Source organism: Heloderma suspectum, chromosome 7, assembly GCF_057233095.1.
Source record: "Heloderma suspectum isolate Gila_16-S chromosome 7, 16-S_ref, whole genome shotgun sequence".
In the NCBI taxonomy this organism is placed as follows: Eukaryota; Metazoa; Chordata; class Lepidosauria; order Squamata; family Helodermatidae; genus Heloderma; species Heloderma suspectum.
The window spans coordinates 59241900-59269843 of record NC_139464.1 but is presented as its reverse complement, the minus strand read 5'-3'; the positions used below and the strand labels follow the sequence as shown (position 1 = coordinate 59269843).

General features: G+C 39.1%; 1 protein-coding gene across 1 annotated transcript in view; it reads left to right on the top strand.

Annotated features, from left to right (window-relative positions):
* The window catches only part of LRRIQ1 (leucine rich repeats and IQ motif containing 1), a 156586-nt gene that overhangs the window by 26452 nt on the left and 102190 nt on the right, over positions 1-27944 (top strand). Inside the window, exons 11-15 of the mRNA XM_084811788.1 lie at positions 6977-7170; positions 8370-8497; positions 19582-19655; positions 20865-20958; positions 27239-27421. Coding sequence (XP_084667914.1) covers positions 6977-7170; positions 8370-8497; positions 19582-19655; positions 20865-20958; positions 27239-27421 — 673 coding nt within the window. The remainder of the gene's footprint in view (positions 1-6976; positions 7171-8369; positions 8498-19581; positions 19656-20864; positions 20959-27238; positions 27422-27944) is intronic.

Sequence of the window (27944 nt, the reverse complement as noted above, 5' to 3'; positions counted from 1 at the left end):
CATCTGGAGATCTGTTGGTTGTCCACCCCTCTTACAGGGAGAAAGAGTGATCCCCCTTAGACCTGGCCAATACCTTGCAAGAACTGAGTGCATGCTACAGAATCCTCTGCAGTATGTGGGGGGTTCCATGGGAAATTAAACAATATGGTAATGACTCCCTGAAAGTAAAAAGTTTGAAAACTGCAATCTTACAACAATAGTCTCTAGGCACAGCACTTTCTTTTCTGCCAATGCATTCTACTTTGATAGGGAAGAGGCATGGCTTGATTCATAACTATCTAGACAGATCAAGAAAGCCAGAGGTGGGATGAACAGCTAGGTAAGGGCCATTGTATTCATATGGCTGTACACAGGCAATCCTTCCCCCCATTCTCCAGCAGCCCTTCTCTTCTTGACTTCCCCACAGGGATGCATGGTGGGGACTTACAATTTCCTCCATGTTCCCTCCCAGGAAGGAGCACTACCTCTTCCAGGCCCTCTGTAGATTCCCTGGATAGTTTGGAGATGCCAGTGGTAGGAAGGAGTTGTCCCTTTTCATCAGACCATCTACACCTGTCTTCTCCCAACTTCTGCATTCTCCTTTTGAATGTTTCTGTCCATCACTGTAACATACTGGCCATTCTCCCTGCTCCTAATATGAGTCTCCTTGACCTTGTTTCCACTTTGGGGTTGGTCCACAAACAATACCAGCAGATGTCATTTCTAGGTACTGTCAACCAGAGGAGAGTTTGATGGTTGTCTCAGCATCACAGAACTACATCAGAGGTGGGCAGTCCTGTGGTAGTCCAAGTAAATGGCTTCCATTTAAAGAGAAAAGCAAGTACGTGCCCTTGGCACAAGCTCTGGTGAACCCAGTGTCTATGGCGAGGGCCAGATTTTGTACAGACAAGTTTTGTACATGGTCAGTCTCACTGATCTACTTGTTTCAAGGTAAAGTAAGCAAGAAAGCTGGCAATAATTGGGGTCACACTTGAGGGGGACTTTTCTTTCATTCCACATATGTTGATCCCAGTATCTGGGCTTTGCCCCACACATCTCAAATCGCAGCCTGCTTACTTTCTCCCATAAATGGGGAAAAATACACAGCCAATCCTTCCCCCCATTTAAATGGAAGCCATCAAGAATACCTGTCTGCATAGCCCCATCTAGGTTTCCTTTTACTGATCATGCTGGAATGTGGCAAAGAAATAGAATCCAGGAACAGGCATTAATGTACATGACTGTGATTAGTAAAATAATATGTGCATTTAATTTATGACACTGTAAAAGAGGTACTGTAATATTAGGAAACTGGTTGTCAGAACTCATGGATTCATGTGATGAATCAACGATATATACAACACGCTAAATAAAGGCAAAGAATGTAGTCAAGAAACTAGACAAATTAGAGGTTTGTCTAAAGAAACAAATAAAGAAAGGGAGGTATGAACAGGAGATAACATTGGAATCTTTTTTTCTGTTTCCAAAAAGTCTCAGTTGCTGTCCTCTTATGCAAAATTGTATCGGTGTAGCTGAATGAATGCTTCTATTCAGTAAAACCTCTCTGTATGATAACAAATGAATGTTTCTGTACCACCTACAGAACTGAATGTTTAAAAGAAGCCATTTGATCTTCAGTAGGTTAATAGAACTTAAGAAATAGTGCTCTTAAATCTGAGTATTTATAATGGCCATGCAGCCAATTCAATTGGCTGTGTTTTGGATTGTTAACTCCTCCATATTAAAGTGACATCAACTTCTTAGGCAAAAGTTTCTGCATGAAATAGTAAATGTTGGTGTTCATTAAATCTCAAATATCAGTAATCCAAGGTAAACCAACAAAGTGGACTGATTGGTAGCAGAAATGCTGGAATCTGTGTTCAATCTGTCTTCAACGCCAGTAGTACTGTAAGGGATTACTTGTTTCGGATGGATTTCCTTAGGTAGAATATCTGGAAGATTAATGTGAGAGTGACATAATATGAATTGATGAGACTTGGCTATGGAGACTACAGAGCCAAGGGGGTAAAAGCCTCCTGTCCTGTCTGTATATACAATGAAAGCAGTGTGCTTGGCCATAAGTGAGATGGGTTTGAATGAGAAAGTAGATGTTCAAGAAAACCACTTGGAGCCTGCTTTTCTGTCCTCGTCAGCTGCTTTGGGGAGGTCTGGTTAGTAAGCTACATAGCATACATTTCGTGTTACACAATAACATATTGATAGTTTAAAAAAACTTATATGGAATCGCACAAAGATAGACTTGTGTTTCTAAAGATTTGCCCGCCCCCCGCCTCTTCCATTTCTAAATCCTGTAGAATTTCCATAGGTAGATTTGAAAGCTGCAATGCAGCAACACACACTCACCCCACCCCCCACCACCCTAGTTTACTACGTTCAGTTTAAAATGGTTCTGCAGCTGTTCCTTTAAAATGAGGCTTAGTAACATTTTAATAATTTACTCATTCTTAGTGTTGCTTTGTTTGCCACATCATATCAAACTGAATGTAGAGAGGAATATAGAAAGCTGTTGATAAAATGTGATGTTTAAAAGTTTCTGTATTGTGTACTATGTCTCTGCTCATTGTGAGATAATTTGAACATGCTTGGTGATTACCATCCTGACCATGTTCACTTACAAGTAAGAGAGCGATCCTAATGGGTGGGGGGGCGGGAGCAAAGTGGTGGATCACCTGCCACTTCCAAAGCCCATCCAGCGCATGCAGGCCAGGGCAGGAAGGGCTTTGCTGAGCTTTTCAGCCCAGTGGATCTTTGTAAATCAGAACTGAACCCGTTTTGGAGTCTACTGCTGGTAGTAGATTTATGCCCCCAGAGCTTTCTGTGGGTGCAATGGGAGCCTCTGGAGTCTTTCTTCCTCTGCCTGCAGAGGGCTGGCCCTGCTGCATACTAACCCTCCTCAAGCAGCTGTCCAAGGGATTGTTCTGGCTATCCACTGATACTTGTGGTAATTAATTATGGCAAGTATTTTTAGCGTATTCATTGTTCCAAAAAAGGCAATATCTCTTATTTGACCAATGTTAGTTTGAGAAATATAGCTTTTGACATACACATAACTCCTGAAAAAAACATTTTATATTCTTATACCAACAGGAGTCAAATTATTGAAACAAGCTGTAGCCTTCAATAGGTATAATAGAGAGGGTTCAGAGGAGGGCAGCAAAGATGATCAGGGGACTGGAAACAAAGCCCTATAAGGAGAGACTGAAAGAACGGGGTATGTGTAGCCTTGAGAAGAGAAGACTGAGGGGAGATAGGGTGGCGCTCTTCAAGTACTTGAAAGGCTGCCACAGAGAGGAAGGCCTGGATCTCTTCTCGATCATCCCAGAGTGCAGGACACGGAATAATGGGCTCAAGTGACAGGAAGCCAGATTCCGGCTGAACATCAGGAAAACCTTCCTGACTGGTAGAGCAATATGACAATGGAACCAATTACCTAGGGAGGTAGTGGGTTCTCCCACCCTGGAGGCATTCAAGATGAGGCTGGACAGCCATCTGTCAGGGATGCTCTGACTTGGATTCTTGCATTGAGCAAGGGGTTGGACTGGATGGTCTTGTAGGCCCCTTCCAACCCTACTATTCTATGATTCGATGATTAACTTATCCAAGGCTTACTTGCTCAGTGAGTAGGGACACATTTTAATCAGTGAGGCAGAAATAGAAATGTACACTTTTTCATCATCATCACTGAAATGTTAGTAATCTCACACCTCCAAATTTCTCAAAAAGGACACACATGTGACACTAAATGTGTGATTAGTCTGTCGTTTGTGGGGTTTTTAAATAACAGCAGGTGCAGGACTGGTGATTTTTATGAGGACTGAAGTATATGGGGAGGGGAGGTTTAGCCCTTTCTTTCCCTGTTACTGTCCTGGCCAAAACCCTCCCCTTCACTAATATTACTTCCAGAGAAGGTGAGAATGTGGTCACCAAGAGAAGAAGCAAAATGCCACTTCTTGTAGCTCATTAGCTAGCTATTATATATACTCTAATTCGAGTTCCACTGCTTTATTCAAGCTGGGACTTTACAGAGGACGATAATCGGACTTCTCTAAGAAGAAAATGAGTATGTGTAAGATCCAGTGATTGTTTCCTTGTGTATTTTATGAATCCACTAGATGGTGCAGGTTAGCTTTTGAAGTTATTTTCACTTCAGACAAAACCCAAACAAGCTATTTTGTGTATAAAATAAGTCTATTTGACATTATTTCTCAGTAATTGAGGAAAGGGACCAAATCTCCCCTGATATTTAACTCATGATTTCACTTCTTAGTATGAAGAACTAAGAAAGTTTGGTTTTTTAAAAAGTTGATAACATAGAATTTATGACTTCTGCAGTGCAATCTTGCACATGTCTACTTCAAAACTAGTCCCGCTGAGTTCAATAGGGCTTACTTCAAGGTAAGTGCGTATAGGATAGGATGCAACCTAAGTGCAGTAACATTTAGATCCAATGTATTTAGGATATATGGATGGTAGGATAGCTTCTGCTGTTTGCTGCATTAATATTAGAAATATTTTTGTACATGTGGGCAGACGTCATGCCTATGGGTATTATATCCTTTAATACTAAGCATAATTTGAAACATAGGCCAAAATTCAAAGAAACTTTTATTAGAATTTTCATCATAGCAGTTCCAGTGCTGAGGAGCCGTATTTGCAGTGGGAACTGCTATCACAAAAGTTTCAAGCAAATTTCCATTAGGCACACAGTTCTCTGCTGCACAGGATGTGATCTCTTCCTTGCATCATATCCATAGTTCTAACAAAGAATCTATTCAAAGAATGAACACCCAAACCTATGGTGTTCAGCAGATACTCAGTATATAGGAGTGCTGTTTATATGCGACAGCATTCACATTGGAGCATGTTGGAAGCATGCACCGTGGATTTTGCAGTCCATGCAATAGTTGGACTTAAAATAATAGAAAGGTAAGTGTATTGACATCTGTCCCTTCTGTAAACCACATCTTAATCTGCATTCAGCAGGTGGAGTGGGGGGAAACAAGCAGGAAGCACACACATCACATCAGTTATAAACTCCTTTTTCCTTCCAAAAGACACATGTGGGAATTGGGAAAATATCAGCTGCCCCCATTTGAGTGCGCGCACACCACCCTTGTAATTTGTTCTTTGAAATCATTCAGTTATATAAGCACCAACATATCAGCCTGTAGTTCATGGCAGCTCATTGTATCCTTCTGAGTGATAGACATACAAAAGAACCATCAGAAAATCTCTTTTGTCACCCCCCTCCCCCGTTTCTGATTAGTTAATAGTATGTGTATGCCACACCAGCTTTTTGGCACCATACTACTGGCCAACATGGTAACTGATATTAGTGCAAGTTAATAAAAATATATTTTTTGTTCCAGAAATTGTGCCTTTCAAGATACTACAATGCTCTTACATAGTACATGTTTTACTTGATATCGAAACTGTAAGATTCTTTCTTTTTTTTTTAATTGACAGCATGATTAATTCATATTCCTCTAGACAAACCAAAATATTAGCAGTTGAAAAATTAGCAGTTGAAAGTGGGGGAGGAAATATCTCCTTTGGTTCAATTTCTGTAGATGAAGGGATATTAGTTCAAACTGTAGAGGAACTTGTGGGGTTGTTTATTTCACAAATGAAACTTAAATTTGTGTGTAAATCACTCTTATTGTACAAATGTATTTTGGTGTGAATTTAATCTGCTCTCTATCACTATAATCTACATTAACTTGTCACAAATAGCATAAGAGAGCCTCAAAGATGCATTTCATGGTACTTTTGAGAAATGTCAGGATGCATGGGAACATAGTAAATCTCAAGTATCTATACAGGAGAGGGTTGTGGTATGGATTTTTGGGTGTGTGTTGTTTTACAAATGCATGTTTCTAAATGATTTTAAATGATTTTAATCATTTCAAATAGTAGTGTAATTCAAAAAGTTTTAGTACTCAAAATAAGTATCTTGCACTGATGAGCCAAAGGTTATGGTCTATTGTAATGACTTTGTATGAGTTGTAGTCCATCCCACTTTGTATGAGTTGTAGTCTAATGTGATTAGAATGCACCTGTCCTTACGCAGACAAAATGCTGCTAACAGGTAGCAGCACAACACTTCCCCTTACTAGTAGTTCAGTGAATCAGTGGAGCTTTAAAACTGCAAATGCTGCTGCAGAGACCATGATCAGACACTTGTTTACTGCTCTGTGCTTTTGTCACATTTTCCTTAATGAAAAAGGCACACAACTGACATACACCACTGACAGGATCGCCTGTCATATGTGCTTATCTGGACACTATGAACATTATTCGCAGCCCTTCTTCAGGTATCCCCACCAAGTGAAATGTAATGGATAGTTCCTGGGGAAAGGGTCATCTTTGTGGTGGAGCCCTGGCTTTGGAACACTTCTCAGAGAGGCTGACCTGGCACCTTCCTTAATATCATTCTGGTACCCGCAAATACCTTTTGGTTTTCTCAGTCCTTTTAACTTTTTTTAGTTTCAAATTAGATTTTAAAAAATCTCTGCCATGTGAAGTTATGCCGCTCTTGTAAATTGTATTGTTAATGTTTTTGTTTTGTGTATTTTAATTATGTTGCCCCGAGAATTCATTGAAGGGTAGTGTATTCATACTCAATAAATAAATGCACTTCCTTTCAAAAAATAGCCTGTGGGATTTTTATGAATGTGGTGTATAATTCAAGAAATAGAAAATAAAATACATTTTGGAATGTGCTGATATGAAGCTATTATTGGTTACTGGTTTCAAAATAATTGGATAGTGTTTATTTTATATAAACTAGGTATGTTCCTGTTTTCTGATGCTTAGTAACAATGCAGAAAAACTATAAATACTTTATGCAAAAGTGAAAACACTGAAGCAGACACATATTTATGTTTGTATAAAATCTTCCTATTGCATTCCTGAATATATAAGTCAAAGCTAAGGCATTTTAACAGGCTTTAAAATACTGTACTTTTCTTTTTAGGTGGCTTGGAGTCATTGAAAAACCTCCAGCGACTGGTTGTGAATCACAATCAGTTGATCAGCACCAAAGGGCTTTCTGATACTCCCACTCTAGTCTATATAGATTGTTCCTTTAATCATCTTACTCATGTTGAGGGCATTGAAAACTGTGGCCTTCTTCAAATTCTGAATTTACAGGGAAATAACCTCAATGAGGTAAACAAACTTTGCTTCACATAGGTTATCTTTAGCTGTTAGTCCATTAACAAAATCTTAGTCTGATTAATCATGAGTATGAGTTGATTAATTGATTACATTTGCATATAATAAAACCAATAGTTCCAAATCAAACAGCATCTTTTCTTTGTTTTTAGATGATGTATAGTGTGCTGTAGCAGACATCATTTTAGACAAAGCATTCCCTCCTGTTCCAGAGGGAAGGGGAATGCCTCTCCTAAGATAGCTACTCAACTGCTTTTTAATACTTCAAATTTAATGTTATTACTGAAAAATGTTTTATTCACATTTCCTTATTGGCCACAATTTATGTCCATGGCAGTTCTGTCAATGAAGAAAGCATGGGAGTGGATATCATCCATGTACATTGCTTTGACTAATAATGCAACCAGCAAATTTAAAAGAGAGAGAGAGAGTCATGGGCAGATGTAAACACACATACGCACACACAGTACAGAGAATGTGTTATCACCAATTGCTGCTGTTGGGAATTGTCTCTCTGCTTGCCATTGGAATTTTTCATGGGAATTTCACAGTCTGTATTTACACTTGCTTTTTGCCCCGTTGTTTCCATTCTTTCTCTCTCTGCCCATGAAGATACATATATATCCAGCTGAGGATAAGAATTCATGGATCTGATGAACTGGATACTATTCCACAAAAGCTTTTGCCACAACTAATCTGGTAGTCTTTAACATGCCTCAAGACCCTTGTTTTTGTTGTAACAGGGTAACATGGCTATCTCTCTCTGGAATTTGATGTAAGCTGACAAGCCCACTTACAATGCAGTCCTGAGAATGTTTTTTACTGAAACAAGTCCCTCTGAGTTCAGTGGAACTTATTTTCCAGTAACTGTGTGTGCAATTGCAACCTTAGGTAAATCCAACTTTGCACTAATAGATGTCCACTAGCATGAAAGGATGTTCTCCCTCTCTCCTCCCTGCTGCAGCCCTCCATGCTATCTGAAAATCTACTTTAGAGGGTTTCCCAGCGCTCCAGAGCAGATTTTGAGGGTGCACAGGTGGCTGCGGGGGAGGGGGAATCATCCTTCTCCGGGTTCTGCTGATAGAGCTGCTTTCATTGGTGGAACAGCACCATTGGATCCAAGCCTTAGTAATTTTAACCTGACATACAATGTAGTATAACATATTGTTAATATATTGCTGATTTATATTTAGTTCCCCAGACTGGAAAATCATGTTTTGCTAAGAGAATTATATTTGGAAGACAATAGCATCTCAACATTGGAAAAACTTCCTATGTGTTGGCTACCTTTGCTACAGATACTTTCTCTCTCACAAAACAGGTACAATTTTTATCTAGCAGGGGGATGAGGTCCAGAAAGATAGTGAAATGTTATTTTCTAACACTGCCTTGTAAATAAGCCCAAAAAAGTTACTAACCTGATAGGATGGTTTTGTCCTTCCTCTGCCTGTCCAGTTAGTTTCCATGCTGGCCGTGGAAGAAGGAAAACCGTCTCTGTGGCCAACATGAAAATACAAGTAACTAACCTCATAAGCTATTTTTTTTAAATTGCCTTCTACCAAGCAGGCTGGGTGAGGAGGGATGGAGCTGAGGGACGGACTTCTCTTTGTCCATGACTAGCATGGAAACTAACTGGACAGGCAGAGGAAGGACAAAACCATCCTTCACCAGTCTGTTCACTCACCTTGATGGACTTACTTCTCAGGCCAGTTAAATACAAGGCTGGTTTAGCAAAAAGTTAAAGAAGTATAAAATTTAATTGTATGGTTAGAGATGCGGGGGGGCGGACCTATCCCATCATGCCATTGCCAGATAGCTGTAGAATACGGTATAATCATTGCTAAATGACTGCTATTAATCGTTTTTATGCTTTATTATATTTTGTAAGCCACTTTGAGGGACTCCTTTTCTGCAGGGGAAAAGTAGAGTATAAATTCCTTAAATAAATATTCACCATAAATATTCATCATAACTTCAAAAATTAGCATTGAAGCAGTATATGAATATTGCCTGGAGTGAGATGAAAAATTAATTACAAATGTTGATTTATATTTTTAAGCCAAAACTCTTTGGAAAGGATAGAAGTAAGTGTTCAGTAGTCACTGTGCCTCTGGAAATGGCTCCTGTAGTAGGGAACCTTTTCTGTACAGAAGACAATGCATGTTGGCTTGCTTAAATGTCGGAAGGTCCTACAGAAATTAAACACTTGTTATACTTGGCAAGATTCATGTTGAATGAATAGTGTTGAAACTTAAGTGTTTCATGAGGAATTTTTTCATTCATTTGCTACTGAATTCCTTACAACAGAAACAGGACTTCACAACTTACATGCTTGACTGTATCACAACAAATTTTTTATTGGGACATGTATCCACTCAGACTCCTTACTGTGGATTTTTACTGCCTTGTGAACACCTTAGAATTCCAGCTGCATATTCTCGTGAGCTGTGTTACTTAAAACAAATAATAAATGCCATTACACCCAACATTAAAGTGAGTGCCACTAAATCACATTATTTTACAAGCTACTTGTATTTTCTTGGGTTCCTTGAAGAATCGAAGATGGGTGGATGGAATACAACTTGTATCATCACAACTGAGTTCACAGTGCAATCCTATGCATGTTTATTCAGAAGTCCCACTGTGTATAATGGAACTTACTCTGAGATAAGGGTGCATGGGATTGTAGCTTAATGATGCAGCCCTATGCAGAAGTAAATCAAATTCAGTTCAATGGGGCTTATTCTTAGGTAATCGGGTATAGGATTACAGCTACATCTCTAAAAAATCTATGGCAACTGGTGGATGCCAATCAGTAGTGTATTTTTATCTATTTTATGCACTCCATTTTTTTCTTTCAATATTATTGAACACTTTTTTATTATTCTGCCAGTTCCTAATTTTGTTTCCACCTGAACATAAGAAGCTGTCTTAAACTGATTGAGACCATTGATCCATCTAACCCAGCATGATCTATTTTGTCTGGAAGCAGCTCTCTAGCAGAGATCTTTTCCAGATCTTCTACTTTTCCAAACTTTTTAAACTGAAGATATCAGAGATTGATCTTGGGAACTTCTACATACAAATCATATGCTTTACAACAGCACTGAGCTACGGGCCCTATTTTGAGCCCTGCTGTGTATCTTCTCGTCTTCCCCTTCCCCCTTTTGATGCTGTATATTGCAGTCGACAGCTGGTGAAGTACTTCCTGTTGTATGGAAGGAAGCACTTTGTCATAATAGCTGAGTGGATATCTGGCTGACATTTCTAACAGCAAAAGCTTCCCGTACCTCTGCTGTAGATGTCTTTAACATAAATCATTTGGGCAAAAGTGAGAATGAGGACACAATGGATAGGCATGTCTATATAGCTAGAATGGATAACAATATCAACAGAATGGATGATTAAAGCAGAAAACAAGTAGTATTTCAGTAGTTGATATTTATAGTTTTGGGTTTTTTTACTAACATGGCCATGTTCTAAGCAACTCCATATGCCTCTGCTATGGCATAAGTGACTGGATGTTCTATACAGAAGGACTGAATGTAATGAAGTAAGCTGTTGAAAGAAAAGCTGTTCCTTTGCTTTTATCCTGCAGTTGATGCAGTTGTGTGATTTCTTCTTAAGAGTGTGCACTGAGTGTCATTTCCTTTTTGTTGATTTCAGGAAGCCCCTATGAATGTTAGGATTGTGAATCCATATATTCCTTATGAATAAAGCTCCAAGTAGGAAAGCCTAATTTGCAAGTAATAGCTGATAACAGCTCTTCATCTTTAGTTTGTAGTAGGAAGAATTCATTTTTAAAGGTAAACATAGATGTCTAATAAAGTTTTAATTCAGAAAATCCTGGATAACTCCTACGTTTTTTATAGCATTGCACACATTAGAAATGTGTGTTAAATACAGAAATTTGAACAATATGTGCCTTTGGCTCAGTGCCATTGTTAAAAAACTAAGTAATACTATATCTATACCCAGTCAGAGGGGCATTTCCCCCCCTCAAATGTCTGTATGTAAGATTCATTTGTATTATGTGGAATGCTTTTTGTTTTGTTTTTAAGAGTTATCCATCATTTTTTAATAAACGTTGCTGTCATATAGGAGTTAAGAGAGCAGCGTCTTGGGCTCTTATGTTCCCCTCTCCTCTTGCTTCCTACTCTGGCTTGCAAGTTTTCCCCTTCCTGCCTGCCATTTCCCTTTCATATCCCCTACCCTTCTAACATAATGATTAGTGTTAATGTTTGCTCAGAGTAGAATGCAAACCATTGATAGCTTCAAAACAACTATTTAAAACCCACTCCTAGCTATGATTTCAAACTCTGGTTTTAAAAAATGTAACTAAGGTCAATGTTTTGTTTGTTACAGACATGTTGCTAACTGTAGTGAGTCCTGAAAAGTGAAGGGGGTAATTTGAAAAGGATAGGGGCAGATGAGCCTGAGGGGCAATGAAGGAGGGGTAGAAGCATGCAGGTCTGGGGAATTCTCCTGATCTTTGAACCATTGTTAAGAGACATGGAAGCAGTACATCTGCTCTGTTAACTGCTTGGTAAATAGCTATATTATTGCTATAATTCTGCCCCTTTATATGATCCTTAAGTTATGCCAGAGCTTCCTTGCCAAATCATTGATCAACAATCCATGGCTGACACTCTGGTGATTCCAGCTGAATTCCTCTGGAATGTCCTTCTTTAAACATTTCAGTAGCAATTTCTATCCCTCTTTGTATTACAAATTACCGTAATAGAGATATGCAACAACAAAAAAGAGTTTGTTTTATGGCTGCTGTGAAATGTGGAGTGTTACCAGGATTTTCTTAAAGTCAGGCTATAAAGACAGGACTAGCCTATGACATGCCTTAAGCGTAGGAGATGTCTTCCCGGTAACTTTCTGTGTAGAGAAACGAACCAAACTGGAAGTTGAATCATTCTACAATACTGGCAGCTCTGTTTATTCAGATATTTGCACAATGTATCATTGAGGGTTGCCCGTAGGCATCTTTATGACCAGCTAGCAATAGCAACAGTGATTCTCCTTTCTTCAGTGCATAAAGATTTATTTATTTATTTATTTATTTCTATACCGCCCAATAGCCGAAGCTCTCTGATGCAGCAATCACAGACAACAAATTGAAACTTGAGATCATTATTAATAGGAACATAGGAAGTTGCCTTATACTTGGCCATCTAGGCCAGTATTGTTGACACTGGCCCAGTTTGCATGATTACTGTGGCTTAAACAAGCCTGGCATGTGTCACATGCCAGGTGCCATTTGCCTAATTTCCTGCGTGGGCTCAGCTTGTCACGTTATCTGAACACAGGTGGCATGGCTTGTTTGAGGGGGAAACAACCCTCAAATAACCAATGGCCTATAGTTGGACTATCTGTTTATGCATTGTAATCATGTGAACCATGTCAGTATGGTCCATTGTACATGTGAGTATTTCCTCTTTTTTTTTTTTTTTTTTTTACATAACCTCTTTGCACATAATAGGAAGAAGTGAGTGACATGCTGCAGCGGTCTGATCCCAGATTCCCAGTTTACTTCCAGAATTCTGTAATTTATTAGGTGGCCCTAACTTAAATCTGGATGTTCCACCTTCAATCCCCAAGAAGTCCTGCCCCCTGAATATTGAAGAAATTGTTCCACCTACATGTTTCCTCATAAGGAGCATTACTGCAAGCAGTATAGTACATCTTATCAGAAAATGAGAGTGTCTCAATTCTGAAAGGCTAGAGCTCCAGCCAGTGAACCTGTCATGGTTTCAAGATTCGTGAAGCACAGATCAGAAGGTGGAAAGATAGAACCAGGATTTTATTATTTTATTGAGATAGTAATGTACTTCAGTGGAAAGAGATTAGAGTACAAAGAATGTGCTTCCAAACCTGTATACCATATATTACAGAAGTAGGCTGTGATTGTCCACAAACTTTGTTCTATTTGGTTTGGATCCAAACTGCATGTGAGCAGAAGCCCACTCATGCAACGAGACTTCTGATTGCTCAACAGGACTTCCCATGGACCCCAGCCCATGCATGTACCAAATCTGCTCTGGAGGGTGGTGCTTGGGGCTGCAGCAGGAAGAGGGAAGCCTATGGCCGTCCAGATGTTTTGATCTACAACTTCCATCAACCCGCTCACTATTGGCTATGCTGGCTAGGGCTGATAGGAACTGTAGGGCAAAACATCTGTAGAGTGACAAGTTGCACACCCCTGACATATATGCTGAGCTAGTGGTTTCTGACTAGGAAAGGGATCTTGGGGTTGTGGTGGTTAGCTTAATGGAACTTTGACTCACTGTGCAGCTACTGTGAAAAAAGGCAAATTCAATGTGGGAGTTCATTAGGAAATAAATAGAAAAATAAAACTGCCATTATCATAATGCCTTTATGCAAATCTATGGTGTGACCACATTTGGAATATGGTGTGCAGTTCTGGTCATTGTATCTCAAAAAAGATATTGTAGAACTGGAAAAAAAATACAGAAAAGGGCCTTGAAATGATTACACTGCTGAAGCAACTCCCCTATGCAAGAAGGCTATGTTTTAGGCTTTTTAGCTTAGAAAAAAGGCAAGTAAAGGGGGCATGCCAAAGGTGTATAGAATTATGCATGGTGGGGAAAAAGTGGATAGGCAGACATCTTTCTCCTTTCTTTACTTCTTCACACAGTGCATAGTTAACCTATGGAATTCACTAAAATGTAGTGATGGCCATCAACTTGGATGGTTTTAAAAGAGGATTAGACAAATCCACAGAGGATAAAGTACTATGAAGGCAATAAGTACTATGGGGGCTGTAATAGCTGGTTCAGTATCTTTGTTGGCCTTGCTTCTTGTTGCTGGTTTCCATGTCATTGGTTGGTTGGTTGGTTATTTATTTATTTATTTATTTAAACATTTACATACCACTCCAAATCTAGACAGATTCCAGAGCAGTGAACAATAACAGATAAAAGCAATAAAACACCTAACTGATCTTGTGTAGCTCCTTAGTCCCAGATCTGCTGGACCTTGCATAATATTTGGCCAGATTCCCTGGACTCTCTTTGGCCCTTTATCTGCTTTGCTTCTCTGCTGTTGATATGTGTGTGCATCTGTGGCTTTGCCTCTTGCACCTGTGGGCTTCATTGCCTGAATCAAGCCAAGCCTGGGCAACTTAACTCCTAGTGCATAGTTTATGCAGATAGCTGCTACATTCCCTTGGAGGCAAAATCACTTTGTGTTAGATGAAATAATTGAATTACAGTTTACAGAAGGATAGGTGCCCAGAATGGAAACAACTCAGTTTTGAAAGCTTTTAGAAACAATATTCCTTGTTTATAGGCACCAGTGATAGCAAGTTAGGCTTTAAAATAGTATTTCTGGTTCAATTAGGTTTTGCTAAACAAGGGCAAGATTAGTCAAAATTAGGTCTTTGTAATCAATAGGATTTAACTGTGAGAGATTTCAGCACAATCCTATACAGCCCCGTTGAGTTCAGTGGAACTTATTCCCAAATTAGTGAGTTTAGGATTGCAGCCTTAAGCACATGCTTAACTCTCTTTGAGCTTGGACTTAAAAGGCCTTAGTTTTGGCTGAATCATGGCCCTACTGAATATTTTGCAAGATGAGCTTTGTAACAAATCAAATGCCCTAGAATTTTTGTTTATTCCTTTTTATAAATGAAAATGTATTACCTTTACTTTATATAAGCTACCATACTTAGATACATTTTAACTTGATGAAAGTGGATATTTCATTATTGTGATTAATAAACAATGTAACAGGTCAACTGCATGATATCTAATCCTTGGTTTTTGCTCTTTTGAAGAAAAATCTATTAGCATCCTCAAAAACCTACCTAGTTCAAAGAGAAGAGCAATAACTGGATTTGGGACTAAATTTATATTTAGTATGCTTATTGTAGCGTACAGGCTATACATTTCTTTTTCTCTACTGTATACATGCAGCTCTACATGCAGCTACCCCTGAAGAGTGTTCAGAAATTTCACTTGGTGCAAAATGTGACAGCTAAGGTGCTAACCGCTGCACGGAATGAGGACCGCATTGCATCTGTCTTGAAAGACCTACACTGGTTGCCAGTTGCTTTCCAGGCACAATTCAATGTGTTCGTGTTTTCCTTTAAAGCCCTAAATGGCTTAGGACTTGGCTAAGGGGTCTCCTGTCTTGCTATAAACCTGCCTGACTATTAAGATCTGCAGGAGACACCCTTTTGATGTTGCCATTACCTGCAGAGGCCTGTTTGCTGGGGACATGTGAAAGGCTTTCTCTTGTGTTGTCCCCAAACTATGGAATGCACTCCCTCAAGAACTACAATTGTCCCGCGCTCTCTTGGCCTTTAGGAAGGGTGTAAATACCGATGTTTTCAATTTGGCCTTTCAAAATGTATAGTTTTACTGTTCTAATGTTTTTACTGTTTTTAATGTTCTTGTTTTTGTTGTTTTAAGATTTTATTGTTTTAAATTGTTGTACACCACCTTGATGGCTTTTTAGCAGATAAAGTGGTATATAAATGCTTAATAGCAATCATTAATTTTTCAAGTTTCTTTCAAATTTACTTTCTTCCTGTAAGTCTCTCCAACTGTCTTTGTCTTTAAATAATACCAGAAAAAGGAAGCTATTGGACTTTAAAAAAATATCTTTTGCTTTTGTGTCGTCTTTGTAATTTATATCCTTTTAATGCCCAGGGCTAGTGGGACAAGGTCAAGTGGTATTAAGTTTTCTGTAATGTCCTTTGTCTTTCTGGTTTGAGTTTTCTAAAAAAAAAAAAAGACAAAGACCGCTAGTGAAAAGGAAGCTATAGAATGACAGACTGAAAAAGGATTTATCTTATATAGAAGTAGAGTACAGGGGAAGAATTTTACTTCTGAAAGCAAATAAGACATTCAGTTCTCTAAATTACAATACCCTACATGCCAGTATTAACAAGCAACTTATGATGTATTATATAGAGAGCAGAAAGCTATTCAAATTTGTTCTGCCGCCTTTTGTTTATGTCTATGATTTTACTGTGCAGCCCATGCTCATGGTACCAGAGCATTTCAAAACTTAGCAGTACAATGACCAAAACTATTATATTGACTCAGAGATTTGGACATTTTCAATTCAGCTTGTCTGCTGCCAAAGTACTCCAAACAGCCTAACCTCTATAAATCAGGATGGCCACAATTTGAGCTATTCGTGATGGAAGTGCTTGGCAACTTCTTCACTGCTACCTGTGTGTTCTGGAGTGTATTGAACAGTTTGCTGGAAACCATTACAGCTGACACTTCCCCCTAAAATCGGAAAGCTACTGGCTTTCAACTTTCAGACCTGGCCAGGCATGTGGGTAGCAGCTGTAGCATGTGGGGACAGAGTACTGCCTACCTTATATCTGAAGCCCCTCAAACATGGATTGTTAGCTGCCATAAAAAAAAATCACAATTTTTTTCACTTTTGTCCTCTCATCTCTAGAAAGCTAACATAACATGTTCTAAGAGCAAATATAACTTAGAAAGTACACAGAGAGAGAATTAAATAACATATTGAGACATATATTGCCTGTCTCCCTACTCCCCCAAATATCTAGTTTTACAACATAGCCAGAGATTCACAATTCCACATAAGAATGACCATGCTTAATCAGACATGAAGCAGATATGTTTATTAATTGAAAAAGGCATGGAGAGGACCAGGGAATGAAAACCACAAAAGGAGATCAATTTTCAAGTTGGTGTGATTCCTGCAGAATCAAGATCACAAAAAGTCAAATGCATTTCAGTGTAATCTTTATTGGGGTTAAAAGGATTAGATATTCTTTTTCTTCAAAGTATTCTTTGAGGAACCTTTCTCTGGTGAGATCTCTTGAAGTAACTACATTTACACTTTTAGAGAGCAATCCTGTATTCTCCAATGGAATGCTTCGGTATCAGAGCCTCAGAAGTATCCAAAGCCCTGCCGGAATCTTGCCTGCAGTGAAAAAGGGAGCATGAAGTGTGTGTTTTCCCATTTGTCCCCTCCATGGATTGTTTTGAACTAAACAAAAATGACAAGCATCATCTATGGTCTAAGTGTTTTCATGTGTTAGAGGTGTGGTTGCTGCCCTCCCCATCCTCTGGCACACACCCAACATGCCTCCTTTCCCCACTTTTCAAGGTCATCGCACTAGCCTTGAGGAAGAAGCCATCATGGAAATTTCCATAGTGGCTGGGAGCAGGGCTCCGTTATTACATTTTTTTCTACAAGGGTGGTCCTCTCCACCCTCAGAGGGGAAAAAGTGCCATATCCTATGACACCCTTCCCAGATGCCCTTCTTGTGGATTTCTCATGGGCAGCTGGTTGGCCACTATGTGAACAGAATGCTGGACTAGATGGACCTTGGTCTGATCCAGCATGGCTCTTCTTATGTTCTTAGGATCATAGGATCGCTTTCTTAAAATACTAGTCCATAATATTTGGCATTTGCTGTGCCCTTCAATAGATTTGGGAAAGAAAGACAAGATAGTACTGTGCAGAAACACCACAAAAGGGAAGCTCAAGGTGTACTAAAGGTATGTGTTACTGGGCCCAATGTGTTTTGAGTCAGTGAGTCTTCTTCAGGGGCAGTGATGGAACAAAAAAGTATTCTAGTGTATGACTCTGGAACAATATTTAAAGAAAACGTTTTAAACCAGTCATTGACTCAAAATTCATTTGAGCTCAATAAAATATATCTTCAATGCACTTTTGAGGTTTCCTGTGTTGCCTCTTCCATAAATTAGTCAGACAAGAATCAGCTGTAATGTCCCTGGCCATTTCCTGTGTAGTACTAAAAGTGCTTTCTTTATACTTCATGTCTTTGGGGACTGTAGAATTTTGCCACTTTTAGGACAATCCAAGGGAATTGTACAAGCACTGTTGTGGAACTTGGTGATCATTGATACCCAGGTATACTGAAAGATCTGCAGAGCAGATGAATGACATAAGTATATATTTATAGCCCCAAGGCATTTTTAAGGCCTGAGAACTAATGTCTGAGATGGAAAAATAAAAAAAATAAATAGACAAACATGAAAAAAATAGATCAATCACACCAGAATCAAGGCCTCTTTCTTTTTGTTAAAAAAGTTTCTTGTTCTATAAGAAAGATATTTATGCTGAATATTCAAGGGGAAAGGACTCTAGCCCCAAAGTAGAGCACGTACTTTGCATGCAGAAGATCCCAGATTCACTCACTATTTAAAAGGATCAAATGATAGTAAATGCCTCTATCTGCCCGGGACCCTGGAAAGTACTGGCCTAGTCTGATCTATAAGGCAGCTTCCTATCTTCCTGAGCTGAAATTCTACAAATAATCTCATTAACTAAATTAATCAGATACATATGTCACATATTATCTTCTTGAAATGAATCTTGTTTATCCATAAAACTAACTGCCAGACCCCCTGCTTCATAAGGGCCAATAATTCTCGTTGAATCTTTCCAAAATATATTTGTATGTTAAAGGTGCAATCCTACGCATGTTTAGACATGGCTGGTTGGGGCATGCTGGGAGTTGTAGGACTTTTTTCATTTTAAACATGAATAGGATTGCACTCTAAGAAAGACATTTACTTGCACGGTAGCAGGAGACAAATAGAAAAAAGCCAAGATATGTCAAAATGGAGTCATGTTTTGGAAACAGAATGGCCAAAAGTCTGTATTGTCATGCATTTAAGAACATCTAGCATGGAAAGCACTTTCTGAGCCCTCTGGTGCTACTTGAGTTAAATGCTATAAAACAAACAGATGGCACAAGGAGCACACTGTCTACAGTTACAAATCTCTGGCCTATTTTTTCCTAATACTAAGCTCCCCCTTAAGGCAAGAAAACAACTCTTTGAGGAGGCTCAAAGTGTAACTAGGTTACAACAGGGGTGGTGCTCTTCCTTTCATCTTTAGCCTGAGGCTAAAGAGAGAGTATGCACAGTGGTTCTGGGGAAAGAACCACAGAGACTCAACTAGCTTGACATAATCAAGGATTGTCCCATTTATTCCTAGTTCTAGCAATCCAGATAAAACTGTGTCAGCCCCATTGCTCTAATTGGAAGAGTTTGGCATTGTTCTTTCTGGCCCAAGGGTAACATACACTGGAAGGAGCCATGAAGAAGCTAAGTCTTTCATGGAACTGTTTGTTCCTCAAAGGAAGTTCATCTTGTTATTCTGAAAACTACAGCTCTTATGATATTACATGAAGCCCAAGAAATGTTATCTAGTTAAGAAAAGGAAAACTCACAATTCCCTTCTAGCACCTTGGATAGCTAACAGGCAGTCCGTCTGCTACCAAGTTACACATAAATGCTTGAATTTTAAAAGTATAGTTCCGCACTACTTGTCCCATGTTTGTGCCTCTACTACTAAGGATATTTTGACACATATCACTGTAAAAAATATTGGCTGTTTTTCTTCTAGTTTGACACAGCTTGCACCTCTTTTTTCATACGTGTCTTTGGAAAAGCTAGATATCAGCAACAACTGCTTATTAGGTGAGTAAGATAAATGGAGGGAAAAGTGGTTTTGAATTGTCATGAATTTACAAATGCTAGTATAAGTGAACTTATAAGTGAACACAAAAGGAGGCTTTAAAAACAGGCTGCAGGATCACATGGTTTCTTCACCAGCACAAATTCCTCTACCCTTAACCATGGTTGAGGATTACAATGGCACTGACCCATGCTAATCAGAATTTACTCTTAAATAAGATTTTAACCCAGGTTTGAAGCTGGTTAACAGCAAACCCTGTTTAATATGAAATATAGTCAAGGTCATAAGCTTTAACCACCTTTAAGGACTATTGAAAAATGGGGGGAAAGCATTTGGGCAAGTTCAGGGTTCTCTCCTGATCCCTTAACTGTGTTTAAAGAATGGGCAATATTTAAATGTGTATCACTACATCATAAATAATAGTTCAGCTTAGAACACTATTGGGTGTTAATAGGATCCACTAATTTGTGTGTTTCTTATTGAGATTATCCATTCTGATGTAGTGTAAACAAATAATCTTCCTTTAATAAGGCAACTTGCCCAAAATTATTTTGTACACTTATATTACTAACAGTTATTATATAATTGTTGCTTTATTTCCAGCTGCTTCTTTAGTTCAGTGTTCATGCCTTCATGTAGTAGGCCATGGGATTTTGACCTAGTTGAGTAACTTAGGGCACAATCCTATGCGTGTTTAGACAGAGAAAAGGCCTACAACTCCCAGCATTCCCCAGCCAGCATGACTTGGGGAATGCTGGGAGTTGTAGGCTTTTTCTCTGTCTAAACGTGCATAGGGTTGCACCGTTAGTCAAGAAAAAAGGCTGATCAGGCATCTGTCAGTATAATAAAGATATTAGGAATATGGCATGAATACTACATTCATGCAAACCCCGGTTTCAAGCAGATCAAAAGGAAAGAGAGGAATACGTTCCATGAGGTTATTTAATGAGTGCATAAAATATGTTCCGATTAGTGCCTAGCACTATCCAACATCATCTGTGTGGAACATAACCTGCCAAAATATCTATTTTGAGTGATTGGGAGGGGTGGAATGAGTTGTTGTTTGGGGATTCCACTTCATAGTCTACTAAAAATATTTGCAAAACTCTGATTTAATTTTTTTTTACTTATTTGACAATTACTCGAAAGCGTTTTGTTTTGATCATAATTGAAATATTAGAATTGTTTCCATTTATATTTACCAAATGCAGATCTTAAGAGCATCATTCAGTGCCTCAGCAGTTGTGATAGTCTAAAAGAATTGTCCCTACATGGAAATCCGCTTCTACAAGAAGAGAACTGGAGGTAAGCAGATAAGAGAAAGGGAGTGTGACAAATGCAGCTCAGAACTGATACAGTGGGTGGATGAGATGTTGTTTGCCTTCCATAACCTTTAGGGATAGGATTGGCAGCTACTGCTTTAACTAAGTAATAGTGGGAAGTTGCTTAGCAGAACAGTTTCCCTTTCCCCCTCCTTTCCTTCCTCCCTCCAATATTTCATAGAACTGGCTTACATTGCAGATGAAAGGGAGTTTGAGACAAGAAGGTGAGGGCAAAACCATGATGATCTCTAGGATCAAAACTTTTTTCCAGAAGTCTTGATTACAACAATTATTTTTACAAAAAAAAAGTCAAACTGGTTTTGTGCATTGGATCAAGTCTAAGTTAGTTGCATTTAAGCACCATTGATTTCAATGGGAACGTAATCATGAGTAACTTGTCCCACTGATTTCAGTGGGACCTACGTTCAGCTAACTTAATCTGGATCCAACCTCCTTTTGTGTTAGGTAGTTAGCCAGTATAAATTTGATAATGATGGATACTTACCTTTTGCTGAAATAAAGGGAAGCACTTCCAGAGAAGAGGTGAAAATATATTTATCAAAACTGTGTCAGTGATAGCATACAGTTATTCAAATAATGAATGAAAACAGATACAATGCCAATGAAACAAGTTTTCCTGGGTTTTTTTTACATTCATGTAGTTTGGAATTACCAACAGATTTGGAAAACATCCCCCCCAAAGTCAGGGTTTTTTTCCCTTGCTAGCTACTTTTTCACATATATTCATAGTAGTTAAAAGTAGATGGATTATATGGAAATAGTTATGTTTATTCTCTTTGGCTTCTTGTCACCAGAATTAATATTTGTGCCTGTATGTATCTACACAAACAAGGACTGAATATGCCCTATTAACATACCTCTTCAATATCATAATCTTCCAATATCTTTCATCTCAGGAATATCCCCCCACCCCATACACACCATCACCTTTACACTCCATTTTGTAGTACATTTGATTATCTCAAACACTCAAAAACAACTGCTTTTTGACTTCTGCTTCTCTACATTCCCCCTCTGACAACTTCAGTATTGCCTCCTGTATGCCCTTTCTATGACCTTACATTTACCAAAGGATGACTTAGCTGGTTTTTGTTTCCATCCTTTGTGATCTTTTTGCCCTCTCTTCCTATGGCAGTTGTTGATTTTTCCCCCCCATTCTTGAATCTTTTGGTCCTGGATCCCACTGTAAAGTTCAGCCTTCCGTTTTGCCTTATTTAAATAGCTACTTTTTTTTTTTCTTTTATACTTGCAAAAAAGCATCCCTCCACAAACTTATTGTGTGGCAACCTTCAAATATTTCACAATCTTTCTAGCTGCCTTTATAGGTAGGAAGATTTTTGTATGTTTAACCAGCATCTACATTCCCCTAGTTTTTCTATCTGATCCTTGGTGGATAGAGTGACCAATTATACTTTCTCCTCTGCCTGAGATCCCCTGTCTTACCTATGTGCTGACAGGGTTGTTAGCTGTTTTATACTTTTCTAGGACCAAACCAATTTCTTTAGTGAGTTCTCAGGTGTGACTGCTACAGATTTTGACACTTGACCAACTAGCGTTTTGAGGATCTTTGGATATATGTCATCAGACCTGATTACTTGATCACATTCAGACTTATGTTGCAATCTACTTTGGATATGCCACTTTGTTATCCTAGTCTATGGTTCACAGCTATGCACTCCTTGTTTGTGTCTATGTGGCTTATATGTATCATTTTTCTAAGACTGGAGCCCCATAGTCCTTACATACTTCTCTTTATCCTCTTGCTTTTAAGACTTGTTAGTGTCCTCCACCTTTTCAACACTTCCCCAAGTCTCCAGCTAGTCCAGAAATGGGAGTTATTGGCTCCCCCACCCCTTTTTGCACCTCCTTTCTGGAGCAGTTCTGGCAGTTACTTTGCTTCAGCAGATTTGTGCAAATATCCCTGACATTTTAAAAAACTCTTAGAAGGTGGCTACATGGGATGGAGTGAATGGGGCTTCATGGGGCAGGGGTGGTGTAAGTACTGCTGGTGCAGGTACCCCATTTGCTCAGTCTGGTTCAGCCACCCTCTAAGTTTTTTTTTTTAAATGTTGGGAATATTTGCACAACTTTAAAAGCTGGGAAGTAGAAGGAGGGGAAATTTATAAAAAAATTAAGGGCTGGGAAGTAAATGGAGAGGACATTCGCACAACTGACGATACTACTCCAAAAAAGGAGCCATGAAAAGGGGGGCTTTTGCACACTTGTGAAGGACTGACAAAAAATTTTTTTAAAAAAAGAATTACCCATTGGCACAATTTCGAGGCACCGAGAAAATAATTTTTAAACGGTGGTGAAGGAAGTGCTCTGAAAAGGGGTAGTGATCGAAGTGGAGAAGGGGTTGGGATGAGGAGACGAGATGGGTTATGCTGCAAAGGACACCGGAATGCATGTGGGGAGTGGCTGTGAACTGAGAGGGAAACAAGCCATGCTGAGCTGCCACTCGCCCGATCATCTGTCAGGAGTAATGTGGATTGGCGAGTGATAACCAACCCACGGTGGTTTATCCTCCAGGGTGGCTTAGCATTATGTGGGAACCCACCCACTGATTTAAAGTACCAATCACCATGTGCAAGCACTGGCAAACTATATCACTAGTACCCATTCTTAATAATTTGACCATTCTCTTTATTATGTATTTTCCTTTTGGTTTACAAATAATTATAAAATCCTTCTGCAGCAGGACTGGTCTTCTTCCATTTTCCCCATTTTGTTCTACATTTGGTTTACAAGTATGCTTCCAGCTCTTTCAGATTATTATTTTTTCCACGGAACTTGGCTAACTCATTTTTCAAAATCCAGTTTTCTGCATTTGGATCCCCTTAACCAAGAGTTGGCAAGTGCATAGAAGAGCATTGGTATACATAGGAACTTCATCATTCACTATAAAGTTGGGAACAAACAGAATTGTTGGTCGTGCTTGAAAACAGTGTTTAGATTACGGGATCAGAGAGATCCTTCTTTCAAATAAACACAGTATTTTAGTTCAGCTATTAACTTTATTTATTTATTTATTTATTTATTTATTGCATTTATACCCCGCCTTTTTCCCTCTTGCAAGGAACCCAAGGCGGCTAACATTATCCTCTTCCTCTCCATTTTATCCTCACAACAACAACCCTGTGAGGTGGGTTGGGCTGAGAGTCTGTGACTGGCCCAAAGTCACCCAGTGAGCTTCCATGGCCGAGTGGGGACTAGAACTTTCTGCATGAATTGAGGGAGGAGGCAGGGAGAAGACTATTAGCCCAATACCAATTCTTGATCTCATCATGAGAACAGGTTCCAGAGGATATCAAATGAGTGGATCTTTGTTTTTAAACTGTCAGTTAATATTTTATATGGGGATAGGGATAACATACACTCTGAAAAATACAGGACTTGACTAGCATAGCATTACCTGGGAGAATATATTTATCTTTTTGCATGATGGAGACAATTTGTGTTTTGACTGTAAAAACCAAAGACCAATTTTGCTAAAATATTGCACACTGTACAACAACACAGCAATCTTACTATTTGTGGTTGTATTGTTCTTAATGGTTGAAATGCATATAATTAATTGCTGCTCCATGTAAGCTCAGTTTAAAATTAATCCTTGAAATTCCTGAGCCATCAAGGTCCTCCTACACTGTTTGACCAATTGAGCTTTCATGATTGGACAAGAAATTAATTTATCTAATGGGATACTATAAAGTATGGATTTGTTGAATTCAGCATTGGCTATAACTTCAGGCAATATGTTTCAATGAACTTTACATAACCCCTTGATACCAACAAAGGAATTAGTTGTAAAATTTCCCAATCGGTTTCCTACTTTCATGTCCAGCCAGTGATAACACTGAAGAAGCTGAAGTACTAAGAAATCACTTTTTAGAAATTAAACCCTGGGATCAGTTTGAGCACTCCTAGGGGGAATGTGTTTCATTGCAGTAATGATTAATAGAACCTCTTAAGTGACAGAATATTCACCAGGAAGTTTTCACTAAATGAAATATTGACTCAGCCGTCACCAGGAGAAACCCAGCTGGAAAAACTAGTGTTAAGATCCCATGGCTCTTAGAAACCATAGTTTCCAACATTAATCAACTTGATATTGCACTTTTTCAATATATAATTATTCAACATTGTCTCTAACTCCACACTGCATATTCAGGGCTGTTGGTTTAGTACTTTCATCTAACACTTTTGCACTTGTAACAAGAAAATACAGAAATGATTTTTTTTTGTTCTAACATAAATTAGAATGGTAGTTCTAATCATGTTTACTGAAGCAAAGAGTATAAGCCAGCCAAAATTAAATGTTCTTGAGTCCATTGTTTTCAGTTGGAAGCGAGCTAAACATAGTTTTTAATATTTTCAGTGAAATCGGTGCAACTTGAAAGTGCTTTTCCTTGACTAAATTGTGTTTACAGTTGGTGATATTATAATGGACCATGGAACTTGGGTTAAAGGCCTATCCTTTGTAATTACATTTAAGCAGGCCTGGGAGTTAATAGAACACTATATGAAAAGAGATCCCTCTGTCAATTCTTCCAAAAAAGGAAGAAAGAAAAAGAGTAGGATAGATCCAGGGTTTCCCCCCGCCAGTTTGAACAATCTCTGGCCCAATTTGCACAATTGTAGCTGGAGAAATAAGCCATGGTGGAGTATTTCCCCCATTGCACATGCTGGGGATATTAGCATAATTATATTTGGTAGTGCGGGTTGTTGCATTGTGCGAACCCCGCTACAGTGGCTTGTTGCTGTGGGTAACAAGCCACCCAGAACCCAGAGGCTGTTGTAGGGTTCTGGGTGGCTTGTTACCTATGCAACAAGCCACCCTGGTGGGGTTAACACAACATGACAAGCTGCGCTGCCGAGGGTAATGATGCTAATCCTCCTGGCATGTGACTGGCACACACAGGGTTGTTAACAAGCCATCATGGATTATTAGCCACCCTGCGCTCATGTGAATCAGGTCTGTGAGTGGAATTCCACTCGGGATGCTCTGGCTGGTGGGAAGACGGGGTAAGGACATTTTCCAGATACCCACTCCCCCTGCAGGCTCCAGCTCAGCCTCCTATGCTGTCCCCCAACCCTCCAGGGATGTTTTTTGGGGAGCCTAGGGGATTGCAGGGGGAGGGAGAATAGGCAAAGATTACCTCTTCCATTCCACAAGTGCAAAAGCAGCCAGAGGGGTACATATTTGATTGGAGCATTGGCCCTGTGATGTTGCCAAACTGGAATAGCCCTCCCCACCCCAAAGCTACAATTAGTCCATATGGAAGAATGGAGATTGGAATGTACCTACTTCCCCCCGCCCCCAGTGGGGCTGCAGGGGGGAAATTTCAGTTGTGGAAGTGGTATGGGGCTGAGGTACTTTTGTCAAGAGATCCGATCATGGATCTTCCATGTAACAAGTAATTTCCTAAAGTGAAATTGCATTCTGGTTTGGATAGAACTTCGGGCAGCAGATCCTATAATCAAATAAAGTCCATGGACCCAGCTTCAAAAGATCACAAAATGCTTTAATATTTTCTCTAGTAAACATTTGCATAGTTAAAAAGAGAATTTATCATCCTTTATGGCATGATTTGCTACTAGCAAATATAATAAAAATTCACAATAGATACAGGTTTATGCTGTTAGGTTGTTCGCATGACATGACAGCCCACTGTGGGTTATTTAACCCATGGGGAGGCTGTGGTGCATGTGGCTGCCATTTTCAATATGCAGCCCCCACTCATGAGTTGTTGAGTCTTTCGAGCCCAGCAAGCATGGGTTAGGCGAGGGTTCAACAACCCTCACATGGTCTCTTTTAGAGTTATGTGAGGATTGTTTAACCCTCTGGGTTCACTGGGTTTGCATGACATGACAACCCCTTAGTGGGGGTTGCATATGCAACTTGGTTCCCACAGGCACTGCGGCTCATCATGGGTTAAATCACCCACAATGAGCTGTGGCATGTTGTCTCAACCCAGTCTGTTAGTGCTTGGGAAAGCCGTTGGTTGTCTGGAAGCAGGAAAGCAATCTTTGTGAACACATGGAATTCTTTTTCTTTCCATAGCCAACTTCGGGGGAAATACCTTTCACTAACACATATGGATTAAGTCTGCTGGATTGTAACCTTTCTTATACTTAAAAAATTAATGTACACATCGTCTCTGCACAGCTCATCGGAATCTCCAAAGCTTGGAATAAAACATAACCATTCTAACATTACTTTCTTTCTCTCATTTTTAAAGGTGCTCCTTACTAAAGATTTTGCCTAGTTTGAAGATACTTAACGATGAAAACATAAGTTCTGATGCAGAAATCCCAGCTGAAAGAATTAAAAATAAAACAGAGTCAGGAAGTTTTGCAGCATTTTGTCAAGCTCAGATTCAAGATATTGACTTAGTCAGCAAAAAAGCTACAACTAGGTTAATGTAAGTACAATACATTCCTGAGAATTTGTTTTTTTCCTACATGTTTCATGTGCTTTTCGATGTGCCCAGATTCCATATTACTCTAACAAAATAAAATACATTAGGATCACATGAAAGTGAAAAGTTGCTGAAATATCCATTTCAGTTTTTCTTTGACTTAATTCACTCATGCTTTGTGACACCTTTAAAAATACTTGGGAAGTCTCAACACTTACCAGTTGGATGTAGCTTTTCCTTCTGAATTAAAGGAATCCAACACAGATATGTGGCCTAATTATTGCTTGTGCCTACTGAGTTGTTTTTAATTAATTACATGAAATTAACTGGCCTGAAAAGAGATTAATTGTAGTTGGATCATACCCACAGTCTACTAACTCAAGCCATTAGTCCACCTAGCTCAGTATTGTCGACACTGACTCCAGGATTTCAGACAAGAACCTTCTCCACCCCTACCTGGAGATGCCACAGGTTGAATCTGGTGTCTTGTGCATGCAAAACATATGTTCCACCACTAATCTATGGC